The sequence below is a fragment of the Rhinichthys klamathensis genome, unplaced genomic scaffold (assembly GCF_029890125.1).
Source record: "Rhinichthys klamathensis goyatoka isolate OS25496 unplaced genomic scaffold, OSU_Roscu_1.1 h1tg000232l_1, whole genome shotgun sequence".
Lineage (NCBI taxonomy): Eukaryota > Metazoa > Chordata > Actinopteri > Cypriniformes > Leuciscidae > Rhinichthys > Rhinichthys klamathensis.
The window spans coordinates 240,105-254,753 of NW_026606756.1; the positions used below are offsets into that span (position 1 = coordinate 240,105).

The following is a 14,649-nucleotide window of genomic DNA, read 5'->3' on the forward strand; positions in this document are numbered from 1 at the left end:
TGATAGAAGAAGCCTCAAAGAAGTTCTTATAATTCCAAAAACATTCAAATGTACACACATTTTTTAAAGATGTTAAAATGTAAACATTTAAAAGGGTTTAATATCACAATGCTCAAGCACCGAGAGCAACTAATAGCCGTGTGCCCTTCACAAACACACAAAGCATCCTCACATTAACGCAGAACAAATGCACGCAGCTGCTTTTTTTGTCCTTCCTCAACTGAATCCACAGCAGAAGCGTCAAAGGTTACCCAACACTTACAAAATTCAAATCAATAGCCTGACGGTCATAGAACTTCCATGGTGTAGATTAGTTGAGTATGGAAAATAGGATACATGAAGTTTTCAAAAAAACAAACAGAAGAAACCAAAAGGTCAAGGTTTTAAACAAACCCCTACACAGAGTACCAACAAAAGCCTTCCAACCATCAAATACACCCATTCACTTACTCTGTCCATCAAATAATTGGCATTTCATGTTATAATCCTCTTGAAGGCTTATTCGGACTTTAGGGGGAAATGTAAAAGCGAGGAAAAGAAACTCACCATAAGGTTGTTTGGAGCTGGTCTTTCTTTGGGTTGCTTCCTCATACTGTGAGAAAAGCAGAAGAGGTAATTATAAATGTGATGCATGTAGCAATTAATCCTCCACCATTAATTCAAAAGGATGAAAGCAAAAGAAGCATGTCAGAACTCCTTGAGAACAAATAGAGAGGGACAAACCTTGACTTACCCGCATCGCTTTAGGACTCATTTTACTCAATATTATGATGGCATGTGTTCACGAGTTAAAGCTTTAGTGATATTTGTTTTTGTATTTTACACAACATATTCACAATATGTGTTTTAAATAACTTATCTGTCAATGTATTGAAAATATATATCACACACTAACATTGAATCGCAAGGCAGTCTTTAAGTGCATAATATAGACTTTTAAAGGACTGATGCATGCATTTTATCATTTACTTTTCCCCCCATAGGTACAAATAATATTAGGTGTCTCTATGCAAGAGAAAAGAGTGTTTAGTATAGTTGAATTTGCACTGCACATCGTCTTCAATGGTGTTTCCATGGTTTCTACAAAATAAAATGGAAATCGAGAGTAACGCGGGTATGTCATTGATAGGCGACGCACAGACACGATCCGTGTCCTGGTTAAAACTGCTTATTTCTCTGGATTTAAACATTTTTAGAAATATTTGGGATAATGTATATGATAAAGTACACAAATCAACAAAATATATAACATTGTTCTAGTGGTTTTGGGATATTTTGATCCAAAAATCTTACATAGTGTGCCTTTAAGGCCATTCTATTTGTTCTGCTATTACAGTGTAGGAAATGTTCAGTCATATTGTTTCCCCCTTTTACCTGATATAAAATTATCCATTGTCATCACTGTATACCATGGCAAGTCTACCACACTATCCATGAACCTGCAAAGAAAACTTTCACCTCTCCATTCTGCTATTTCACAATCCATTTTACATGATCACCATCGTCTGTATCAGAGTTATTATCGTAAATTAAAACTAGATCTAAAACCATAAAAAAAATTATATTAAATATCACAACTGAAATTAACTTGAACTTGTTTTATTTCAGCTAGTTGCCAAAGCAACATCTTGTTGAAGAACTAAAATAACTCAATTTAAATAAACTAAAAATAATAAAGAAAAGTATACAGACACATACATTTAAAAAAAATATATATAAATCCAATTTTTCTGAATAAATGCCTTCTACAACGCTCCTAGATCTTGCATCCAGTATATCTTCTACACCATCTTTATCTTCTCATCATCTTTATCATTGTTCTGTTGAGGTTAATATAACTGCATCACACAGTGATAAAGGGAGAGGTAAGTAATTATCAATTCTCCTTGGCACAGATCACACCTATGTGCAAGTAAATTAGTCAAGCTGACCCAGATAAGAAATGGGAGGGATTATAGGGACAGAGCAGCCTACAGAGGCATCATTTGGTCCATGATGAATGACACCCACTCAGAGCAGGCTAATAATAGAAAAGGATGTTGGAAGAGCAGTGCCAGGCAGGGGTGGCACTAGTGAGCCAGGTGACCTGTTTGTGTAAATAAAGTGTGTTGCAGATAAACATCAGCTGCTAAACAAATCCCAAAACATCTGGCTTCACCCACCATGCCCACAGGCCCAGAGCGCCAGAGAAACCATGAAAGAGGTTGGTGGGGAATTCTGTTTCTTGGGGCATGACCTGTGGAGGGCAAATTTGAGTGCAGATGTGTTTGAGAAAGCAAGGTCAGCAGACCAGGGACAGATGTTGTATAAATATTTACTGTTGTGTATAGCTAGTCTAACTGCTGTATGTTTGGTGTGTAGACCCAGGAAAGGCAATTCTGTGTTGGATCACTTCATGTTACATGTTTTATACATGATTTTACACTAGTTCAGGCTCAGTGTGATTTTTTTTATGTTTTCGAAAGAAAATGCTGCAATTTTTTTAATCAAAAATACCATAAAAAATAATATTGCGAAATATTATGATTTTAATATTATATATTTACAACCCCATTTCCAGAAAAGTTGGGACATTTTGTAAAATGCAATAAAAACCACCATCTGTGATTTGTTAATTCTCTTGAACCTTTTTTAACTGACAAAAGTACTAAGAAAAGATTTCCAATGTTTTCACTGACCAACATAACTGTATTTTGTTAATATAAACAAACTTTGATTTTGATGGCTGCAACACACTCCAAAAAAGTTGGGACAGAGGCAAAGTAAAAGTGAAAAGATTATATAATATCCAAGTTAAACCGTTTTTTAAACCCCATTAGCAGGTGAATTGGTAATTGGTGAGGGTATCTTGTTTGGGTGTAAAAGAGCTTCTCAGTAAGCAAAGATGGGTCATGGCTCACCACTTTGTGCATGAGAGAATTGTCAAACAATTCAAAAATCACATTTCTCAAAGCAAGATTGCAAAGAATTTATGTCTTTCACCATCTACCATACATATGTAAAAGCGCCTTGAGTACCTAGAAAAGCGCTATATAAATGTAACGAATTATTATAATTATACATAATTTTGTGAAAAGATTCAGTCTGTGTAGGGCAAGGCAGGAGACCTCCATTGAATGTGTATGACCTTTGAGCTCTCATACGGCATAGCATGAGAAACCGTCATGCTGCTATGTTAAATACAGCCACATGTGCTCAGGAGTACTTTAGAAAACCGTTCTCACTTAACACGGTTTGACGCTGCATCAAGAAATACAACTTGAATCTCTATTACACAAGGAGAAAGCTATACATCTGTTCAATGCAGAGATGCTGCCAAGCTCATCTCAGATGCTGTGGTCAGATGAGTCCACGTTTCAGCTTGTTTTTGGAAAAATGGACATCGAGTTCTCAGTCCCCAAGACAAAAGTACCATCCAGACTTTCATCAGCGACAGGTACAAAAGCAAACATCTGTCACGGTATGGCATGGGTGACTTGCATGTGTGTAAAGGTACCATTGACATGGAGGCGTACTATACATTGGGATTGTAGAGAGACATTTAATGGCATCAGGATGACATTTTTCCTGGGAAGCAAAACAATGCCAGGCCTCATTCAGCGCGTGCTACAACTGAGTGGTTTCTAGACACTCTTCACCAGTGGATGTGCCTGACTGACTGACTGCCTGCAGTCCAGATCTGTCTCTTATTGAAAACGTATGGCCCATCATGAAAAGGAGAATCAGACAACGATGATCACAGATTGTTGAGCAGATCTCTTATATCAGGCAAAATTGGGTAAAAATTCCACTTGCAACAACTAGTATCCTCAATTCCCAAATAATTACATTGTAATTAAAAGTAAAGGTGATGTGACAACATGTGCCTCTGTCCCAACTTTTTTGGAGTGTGCTGCAGCCATCAAAATTAAACAGTATTTACAAAATAACTTTTCTTTTCTTAGTAATTTTGTCAGTTAAAGCTGCAGTCCGTATCTTTTCCTCTTTGTCGCCATCTCTCTGTTCGAAATCTGTAACTGCAGTGATTCGCGGAATTATTATCTTTACGTGGGTTGTAAATCGGCATGAAACAGCGCGGATGAACACAGTGCTTTGAGGCGAGTGCTGCTGTCAGTCACCGCGCTGTGTGGATACTGTCATACAGAATCACTTTTTGAAAGTTTGACCAACATAAGAATTTTCATAAGAAAATGTCTTCTGAACAAGTAAGTAAAATCCATTTTTGTTCTGACCAACTAAGGGGGAAAAAGCATTCGACATGATAAGCTTCGTTAGATTTAATCAACGCTATTTACAGCAACCGTGCAAATTATAGCCTACTTTGTTCTCAAATTGTTCATGTTAACAACATCAGCATTGCGTGACTAATGTTCAATTTAATGTGTTTTATGGTTAGCAGCTACCTGCGTAGTTCAGAATTCATATTCTCCATAATAGCAAAACGAGAAAGGCACAACAAAGGAAACTCCATAACTGTGTGAATTAAGAAAACGTACTGTTACACGATTGAACTATTGAAATGTCTTACTTGTTCAGCAGAAAAAAGCCGTCTCTTCTTCCGTTTTGAACCCCTTCAAAACACGGAGTTCACGCACTTTTCAAAAGCCCCGCCGATGTTTAATCCTTGTGTTCGCATGAGACGGTTTCTTTCTCTTTCTCTAGCCACCTTAAATCCGAAGTACGAAGTCTTTTGGGTTTTATAACTGCTGAATCTCCAGTTGACACTGATGATTGTTGTTTGGATCTTTCTGGATGCCATAAGTTTAATTATGTAAAGTGCTGCGAGAAAAGCCTATACATCTAAACATCTCGTCACGCGCAGTATAGCCGGCTAGCCGAAACTCCTTTATGTGTACGGGTGTGACGTAATGACGCAAAGACATGCTCGAATTTCCCGCGGAAACCCACCAGTATCACTGGAATTAAAATCATTATTACAAGCTAACCGTTTTGAATCTAGCTATGGCAAGCAGATAGTTTTGACCACTGGCAGAATACGTTTTTTTTTATATAATTATTTTGGATTATTTTTAACTTTAAAAAGTTACGGACTGTAGCTTTAAATAAAGGTTCAAGAGAATTAACACAGATTCTTGATTTTAATGCATTTTACAAAATGTCCCAAATTTTCTGGAAATGGGGGTTGTATATATATGTACATATTGTTTCAATGTCCTGAATTCATTTTTTATTGAATAACATGTTTTCATAGTTTTTTATTTTCATTTATCAGTGCAAATTCATCACAACATGATATGGATTTATTTATTTATGAGAGGCACAAGAGAAGAAACAGGTGTTCGGTTCGAAACACTCACCATTGAGTAATGAAGTGGACAAATTTCTCACTGAACTGGCCAACTGGAAGCACGGGAGGATCCTAAAAATAAACAAATATACACTGTTAAAATCATTATTTACAAAAACATCCATAAAATATAACAAAAAATATCAATAACATGTTTATACTTCACAAAAAAATCGGTTTATAATATGGTTTATAACTTGTAGGTTTTGTGTGGCCTTGACTACGTTGCAGAAAGGTTACAATCCATAATGAGGTATTATATGTGCGGAAAGTCAAAAGCAGCCTTGTATATTCAATTTTGGAAGCACCTGAACCCCTCTTTTGTTGGACAGTAGAAGATTTCTGATGCACAGAACATGGGACAAACACACACAACAGACAAAAAGCTTGAAGAGAGAGAGCCATTCATGGGCTCCTGAAGCAGAAAGCATACAGTTGATAAGAACATTTAGTTACGACCTCAACCTCCAAATAGTTAACATGGTAACCAAATTAAATCAGCCACTTGTAAAGGACAGACACACTGAAACTAAATGAAACAAGTGAAAAATTCCAGATATCTTTCTCATTGTGTGAATAGGACACTTGCATCAATGCATGTATTCAGACACCACTGAAATCAAACTGACACATTCATTGTAATATAATCTTTATCAGAAAACTGGAGCCACTATTTTTACACGAGACTAGAGAAGAAATAAAAAAATGGCCTGTTTCAAAGAGAAGATTATTTGTATTCCAGTTTCCAACCATAAAAATAATTTGAATGAATATGACCTTTGGGAAAGAAAGAAATGATTATATCAACATGTTACACAGATTTAAAAGCCTTCATGTTAAAGACAGAATTGAGATTCAAGGTGTTTGGGAAGGACTGATGTATTTAGAGGGAAAGTGTTCTGTTTTCACAAAAAGACCAGGGACAAAGAGAAGAAACTGCTTTAACAGCCAGTTGGAATTAAAGGAAACCTCTCCGGCACAATACAAGCAAAATGCCTTTTACAAAACAAGACTGAATAATGGAAAGAAATAATCTGATATGCTGTTTTGGGTTTGCAGGGCGCCACATTGTGACTAAAATGGTAACGCATGCAACAAAAAAACTAAAATCTAGTTATTATTGGCGACAGTCAGGAAAACATTTGTGTACATTAAAGGTGAACTAAGTAACTTTTTTACCTTAACCGAACAGCTTTGGAGTGATTGTAATGTTTATATTACTGATTTTGTGTTGAATGGTGGTCGTCTCGCACCGCCCTGGTGCCTGTGAGCCGCAAAACCACCCTTGCAAATGCGGGCCGCCGACCTCAGTGTTAGGAAGTATCGTGTGATATCAGGTCTCGCGAGGTAACGAATTGCTTTACGGCAAAAAACAGATCTGATAAAATTCTGATAAAATGAGCATCAAACAGAAATAACCCGGTGCCGCATACATGTGGTGTTGGGCGCGCGCAGCTCTTAAAGGGGCCATACCTTATTTCCACTCGTTACAGCGTCCAACCTACTGAACAGGTACCGGTGTACAGGGGGAGGGGATCCGGCCGTGAGTGCGAGCCATCTCTGCATGAGTGCTATTCACGACAGTACAAGTACTCCACAGCGACTCTAGGGGTCGCTGTTTGACAAAAACGGAATTCCTACTTAGTGCTGCTTTAACAGCCATGATGTCAGATTCAACTCTTATGAACTGGTTCTTTTTAATGACTGATTCACAAAAACAAACTCACGCAGAACTTATAGCGTGAATCAGACTCAGTCATTGATTCATTCAGAGCTGTTACGGAGTTTACAATTCACTCCCCTAACTGAGCAAGAGTTATTTTTCTGTTAGGTCTGATTTAAAATGGATCGAGAACCATTACTAAAAAAAAAACATGCTAGAATTTTTTCACAGCGAATGGCACAAATACAATCATGATCACTAGAATGACAGCATAAAAAGTACTAACACAACTAGAAAAACTATTATATAAGGCCACATCCACACGAAGCCGGAGCTTTCCATATCCGATCTTTTTCTTCCCTCGTTCTAAAAAATAAATAAATCAGTAAACACAGCGTCGTCTCAAGAAATATCTGCGTACACACGAAACCACTGAAACCGTCTCAAAACTATGTAGTATACATGCCAGACCAGTATGTGGCGCTGTAATTCTGCCACAGAGATACACTAAAAACGGAGAAGAAGACTTGGAGCATGCGCATAAACCTTGTGCGCTGAATACAATAAAAGGCTCAGTAGCTTCTTTTACTTTTTTTTTTACAAAGAACTTTATTGAACAATATAAACAACTATAAATGGCCTGGTACACAATAGCCGCGTTTCCACTGTCGGGCCAGTGCTAGGCCAGGGCTTTAAACGGGCCGTGCCGGGCTAATAGCCTCGGGCCAGTAGCACCTGGCCTGCGTTTCCACTGTCGGGCCAGAAGCTCCACAGCGCGTCACTAAAACACGCCCGCAACACGCCTCTCTGGAACGTCACACTAACCCAGTGTTTCTCAAACTTTTTCTGCCATTCCCCACTTTGAAGGTAGGGAAGGGTTCGTGCCCCACCTGTCCTCATGCAATCGCCCCAACAAAATGTTAATAAACTAAGCTTTAAGTTAAAATGTATTTTATTAACATGACATTTTAAAAACATAAACATGACAGTAGATAAAAATAATAATGCAATTGTGTTTGTATTTTGCCTCTGATAACATCAAATTCAGAAACGGAGAAAATAAAAGTGTGGACTAAATGTGCTTTGCTTTATTTTGTCACTTCGCAAACTGCATCCAAAAAGAACAAACAAAATTGAAAAAGAATAATAAAAATCTCAGGGTTTTTCCTGGCTCAAAACGAGGCGGAGGTGGTAAAATCCTAATAATGTACGTATTTAAGGAAATTTTATAATAATAATTGTATTTTGTATTTTTCGAAGACTATCATAATAAGCTACTGTGTTTCCCACAGTATTTTGTGTGTGGTGTGGACCTCTGCACCCGGGTCCGGGGGCATGCTCCCCGGAAGAAAAGTTTGTGCGTTTTAAAGATAAATTCATAAATATGGTGCACTTTGAAAGTTCAAAATTAAAGGCCATGGTGCAGGTTAAACACCACTGTCGATTAATGGGTACATAAAGCAGTTAAGATATGTATATAAAGTTAGAAATGTCTCCAAAATTGTGTTAAAGTCCAGTTTTTGACGTTTTTGGTTAGTAACGGTTATTTTTTTACGCGACTCGGCGATGACGTCACATGAGGTAGACGCAGGCAGCGGCGCGCTTGGTTTAGTTACAGTTCTGATGGTTCACAGCCGAGGAGATCGATGTTCTCGTCAGGGCCGTAAAATAAAGAGAAGTGACATTGGGCCGGGGATGGGACAAACCCACCCAAATTAGCTTCGGTTAAACATGCACATAATAATTTGGGTAAATGTGTACGCTTTATGCCTATTTTTCCTATCGTCATGAACACAACAATGATTTCACTCGTGTTTAAATAGTTTTCCTTATAATAATGTATCATTTGCAAAAAGTAAAATGCATCTGTGTAGATGAGAGAATCATCTACAGTGTATGCGCGTTGTTCATTCTGTATTATGGCCAAGCATGCGCGCTTAAAATAGCATCTGAATGTACGCGCTAGACCCAGACTTTAGACTAGGTTAGGGTGACCAACAGTCCTGTTTTCACGTCCTGTCCTGGCTGGGTTTTTTTTTTTAATTATGAAAATGTCCTGGTTTTCAAAACTTCTGGGAAAGATCAGCTCTAAAGCAAAACAGATGGGCAAACAAGGAGAATGAGGAAGAAAAACAGGATAAAAAGGAAGACTAAAGATACATTTTGTTAGTTTGTTTTTGTAAGCTTGTGAGAGCTATTTTTGTTAAATTTGGAGGTATTTCTTTTAGTTATTTCTTATTTATATATTTATTTTTCTAATACAGAAGAGACATTATTTCATTCATTCAAACCTGTAATAATTATATTTTTCTTTTTCTAATACAAGAGACATTTCATTCATTCAAACCTTTAATAAAACAGGCTCTGAGAAGGCTATCTGAATTTGTGTCTTGTAATATAACCATTTTCTACAGAGGAGGCATAGGCTACTTTAAATATACTGAAATTAATAAGGCATCGAGTAAATTTCGAGTTTAATTTGAGTATCTGTTTGCCAGGCCGAGTGTCCTGCTTTCACCTCTATCTCCAGTGAAAATGTTGTTTGCAAACGTAGCTGACGACGAGTAGGCTGGTCATGTCTTCAGTCAGTGTGATTATTGTTGATAGTGCTAACTAGTTTTCCTCATGACTGTCATTGACACCGTCAGGCTTACCAGGAGAGGGAGTGAGTTGTGGGCGGTGTCGTCCCATGGAAACTGTGGTGGAGAGCTTGTGTTGTAGGGAGGTGAGCGCGTTTTGGTTGCTGGTCGAGGACCTCACCCCGCGCCCAGCAGTTGTAACGTGCCTAACGCAGCATCCTGGATATGAGGCATAATGCCTGAATCCATTTGTGCTACACATAGCATACTCTCACTTCATGCAGGATAATGGTCCCCTTCAAGCCAGCACGCACGAGTATGTTCATGGTTTATGTTTACTTTACCTTTTTATTTTTTACACTGAGTCCTTTGAACAACAGCTATAGGTGACAGGAGATGTGTTGCATACACAATAAACATGCATCAGAGACGTTTCCAACCTACTTACAGAATTTAAAACTTAAGAATCTTTCCTACTTATCCCTAGGCAATACCGGTACACTGCGTACAGGCAGGCTATACGCTGGCCTGGGCTTGGAGTTTTAGGCAGGAGTATAAGAAGCCTCTCGTGTGGTTTCAACCATCAGACAACAATTCCAAAGTCGTGACCAGACCTATCAGGGCTTTCAATCGCCTCGTTTGGATCAAAATGTATAAAAATAATAATTGCTTATTCTGTTGTGATCGCCCAATTTGCCCTCAAAATGTTATAAAGTACACAGAACACATGAATTTCTATAAGAAAAAAAAAAAACAGTTTATTGGCATTGCTTGTAATAGTTACTAAACATTTACTGAACAAGGACAAAGATTACTGAACAAAGACACAGGTTGCAAGTAAACAAATCTATATAAAAAAAAGCCAACTGATGTAGGGCTAGACCTGAAACGTTTGCACATTGTTTCTTTTGCCTGCAATAGTGTGGTCCAGAGCCATAGAGAGAGAGAGTTGCGACACTCCCATAGACCGCCATAGGAACTTAAAAATGCGCAAGTAACGCGTGTCGTGGAGCGGCCAATAGTTCCAAACACTGATAGTTCCAGCATTGAACCCCATTCATTTTCAGTGCTTCCGAAGTACGCTCGCTGGTAAAATAATGAAATTACTGTATTTTTTTTACTTTTACACACATTAGCCGACCTCTCGTGAATCTAGTCAGTATATTTTATGTAGCCAGTTTTAGTTAATGCTTATTGGAAGATAATGGGTTACTTGCAGCTAGCTATAGCTCACATGACCAACTCTTCATTAAAGTTCGCTAACTTCTGGTAACCTGAAGTATATATTATATTATTTATAATATATATGCATAGCATATGCATGTATGTATGTTTGTACGCCTATGCATGTATACACACATAACCCTAACCCATTTAAGTAAATGAATTGTGTGTGTGTGTGTATATATATATATATATTTACCGAACATTACTGCAAATTTGTACATGCACACTTATATTTTATGTTGGTTGTAATTCTGAACAGACCGCCTCTCCAGACCTCTTTGCGTGATCACGAAGGTAGGCTAATGGCTGAATCGGAATTTATAAGCAAGATCACGGGAATCAATAGCCTAAGAAAAAAAGTAATGATTTTGTGCAAAGTAAAACCAAAGCAACAGCACACAAAGAAAAAAAAAACATGCAGAATGCAGGAAACCACCACTAAATGAATACTTACAACTAAATCATTGGACTTGTCTGTGGAAAGAAAATAATGTGAAATTAGGTTCTTGTAGTGTGACTGCCGGGCTAGGTAGAGGCTGACGGCCTCCTCAGGAACCTGTTTGAAGGATGTGGCGATGGGGGCGGGTGCATCAGGACAAACTGGCGCTAACCTCTCAAAGAGCTGCAGGTGAATTGGTGTAGCTTTCCCGAAGGGCCTTCATTAATGATGTTGCATAACCTGCAGACATAATAATAATACTGTATAAAGATCATTGACACTAATGGAAACACATGAAATTGTCCTACATATGAATTATAGCAAACATAAACAGTAAACAGAATGTTACGAGATTGCCAGGGAGATTACAGTACAGTGGACCCTGATATGCGCTACTAAATGTTTTAAAAATACATAAAAGAAATTCAGAACATATTTGATTATTTGAATGTTACAATTAAATGTTTACACCAATACTAGTGGTAATACATGTGGTAAAGTTACATAAACTCTACGAGGTAGTGAATTTACTGAGAGGTAGCTAAACTCTGAAGTGAGAAGTGGATAAACTGTTTCTGACATAATTTCAGCGGTGGGTAAACTGCGTTTAGCCTCCACTACAGCCCTGACGACACGGTCACGGTCAAATGTGAAAGAGAACCGTAGCAGTCTAACACAAAAAAAGCAAACACACGATTGCGAAAGCCGCTTGATGATCATCACCACTGATCCAAACACTAGCCATGAAGCTTTCATGACGATATGGACATTTACTTCAGGGCAATTTTGTTTTGGCTCAAATTCGTGAATCACGAAAAATGCTCTTCTAATGTCAGAGTGATCGTGCTTGTAGTGGAGGCTGTGTCAAAGGGAACACGGTAGCTATACAAAATACACACAGAGCTAGCTAACACGCAGCTTGTAAACATTAACGTTAGAATGAACTTACCGTGGCAATATCTCGCTTGCGGCAGACGGTGTCTCTCGACCTCGGGACAGGGCAAGCAGAGAGGTTTGCATTCACAGACGGCACGGCGGTAGGAAGTAACTTAGCCATCCTCTCACTCTTTAAACTAAGTGAGACCATCTTGGCATCCCCTGCGTGGTAAATTAATCCTCCTCTTTGAAATGCGCGCTGCATATTCTCGAGTAGGCGGCGACAGAGCTAATTTAGCTGAAAAATCTGCTCGCCTAATCTTGACAAATTGCACCCAGCTTCGGAAGCTCCCTTTGTCCTTGGGGAAACAATGGACCCCATGTCCAGTTTTGATAAAGTTTTTGCACCCGCCACAAACACAGTAATAAACCATTTTGTCTACTTATTATCTAGCTTACTCTTCTCTATCTCTAAGCTGTTATGCTATGCTATCTCTCACTATCTATATATGTTATGCTTATGATATCTATCTATCTATCTATCTATCTCGATATATTTACTTATCTGACACTGTCACTCTTTCACTAGCTACCGTTAGCTAAGTTACTACTCGCGGCGGGGCTTTCGTCTGTTGTCCAACAGCGAGTACCTCATGTGACGTCATGCAATGCATTGTGGGAGAAATTAGAATCCTCGCTAGGCTAGTGGTAAATGCTAACACATCACCGACTTTTCCGTATTATATTTCTTTTTTGTAATCCCCTACAACATAAAATACAAAGGATAACTGTTTAAATGTTTATTACCAACTAGAAAACTGGCAAAAAAAAAAAAAAAAAAAACCTGCACCATGGCCTTTAAGTGATTTAATGTCTGCAATGAGCCGGTTTTTTAGTAGGCTACACATTTTCTGAACCAGAAAATCGCCGCTCACCGCTTGACATCACAATATTCAGTGTTTTCAACCACATAATGTTTATTTTAGGTTTCAGACATTTACATTCACATAAATAAGTTATTAAAAAGCAATACATTTAGAGTTTGTCAAATACACACTTATGTCTATGGAAGCGGGAATAATAATTATTTCCATTATAATTAGACGACATGTATTATTCATATCAAATACACATCGTGTAAGTAAATTTCAAGTTTACTCTATGCTTCTCTCAGTTCACCAGCCACTTAACGTTACTTTCATTTCGGGAGAAGTGGATAAATTGACGTTTGTTAAATCCAACAGGTCCGATCCTCTAAAATCCGGCATAAACTAACGCCCATCGCGTATAGCTCAACTAAGGTGTTTAAACAACAAAACACATCCACTTGCTCATATTTGACAATCGGAATATCAGATATTTCCTGCTATAGCCAACACATTTGTGAAATAAAAGCACATAATCAGTCATTCAGCGCTATTGTGGCTGCGGTGTGACAAGCAATGACGCGTCACCATGGACACCATAAAGGGATATGATCTAAATAACGGGCGCCTCTAAAAACTTTTAAACTTACGTGTGAAAAGGTTAAGTAAGGCTTCCATTTAAATGTGTCGTTGTTTTGTTTTGAGTTTATACTCAATAAATAAAGGAATTAATAGAGATGGGCACAAAAATTACCACATTTTCTCCCGTTTGTCGCGCCCCACTTGTCATGTTTCCATTCCCCACCAGTGGGGCGCGCCCCACACTTTGAGAAACGCTGCACTAACCCATCATTTCACCAACAAATGGAAGTTTTATCAGAAAACTAATCAGAAAGAAATCACTGGAAACAGCGTGCATCGCAAAACAAACATGATAAAAGCGGCCGTTTGCTGGCATTTTTGTTGTTTACTTGAATATTTAAAACCCAAGCATCGATGTTTTACCACAGGTTTACAATAAAAAGTGATACATTGATCATAATGAATTAATTTATGTCAAAATTGCACATTAGTCACACAGAAATAAATGACGGTAGTTACAGGACATATCACATTTAGAAACAATGATAATTTCTACAAATAATGTTATATGCCACCAAAAATACGACCTGAGGAGCGTTAGCACAGTCTCGACTCCCAGTACCCAGATAGCAATGAGTCGGCGGACCACCGTCGGTTCTCCGGCGGCAGTAGAAGCGTCAGAATGGCGACATCGCAAACACGTTGGACGGCGCACCGCCGGCGGCAGCCGCTTTTTAAAAGCGGCAGCCGCCTTCGTTAAGCGGCCGGCCCGCGGGCCAACTGCCGTTCCGCCGCCTTTATATTGAAGGCCGTCCTTCCGCGGCCCGCCGGAGGCAAACGCTATTTTCGAGCGCTCTGCCGCCGCTTATTCTGGCTATATATATATATTTTTTATTTATTTATAGCATGCAGTTTATCAAGAATAATGATTGCTCAAACCAGACAAATTTACAATTGGCATTTTTATTCTACATTTCAAAGTACAGTAACTGTCATTTAAACAAGATGTTTCAGATCACTGAAACATAACAGAAAAATAAATAAATCAATATACTAACATGCAGGTTTCCAATTCAATTTTGGTTAAACAGCCTTACAAGCAAATTACA

General features: G+C 38.3%; 1 protein-coding gene across 2 annotated transcripts in view; it reads right to left on the reverse strand.

Moving 5' to 3' along the window:
• The window catches only part of map2k5 (mitogen-activated protein kinase kinase 5), a 74,780-nt gene that overhangs the window by 12,133 nt on the left and 47,998 nt on the right, over positions 1-14,649 (reverse strand). For both annotated transcript variants that reach the window (XM_056265338.1, XM_056265337.1), the window contains exons 20-21: positions 5,319-5,380; positions 547-592 (exon numbers count right to left, since the gene is read on the reverse strand). In XM_056265338.1, the coding sequence (XP_056121313.1) occupies positions 547-592; positions 5,319-5,380 (108 nt within the window). The remainder of the gene's footprint in view (positions 1-546; positions 593-5,318; positions 5,381-14,649) is intronic.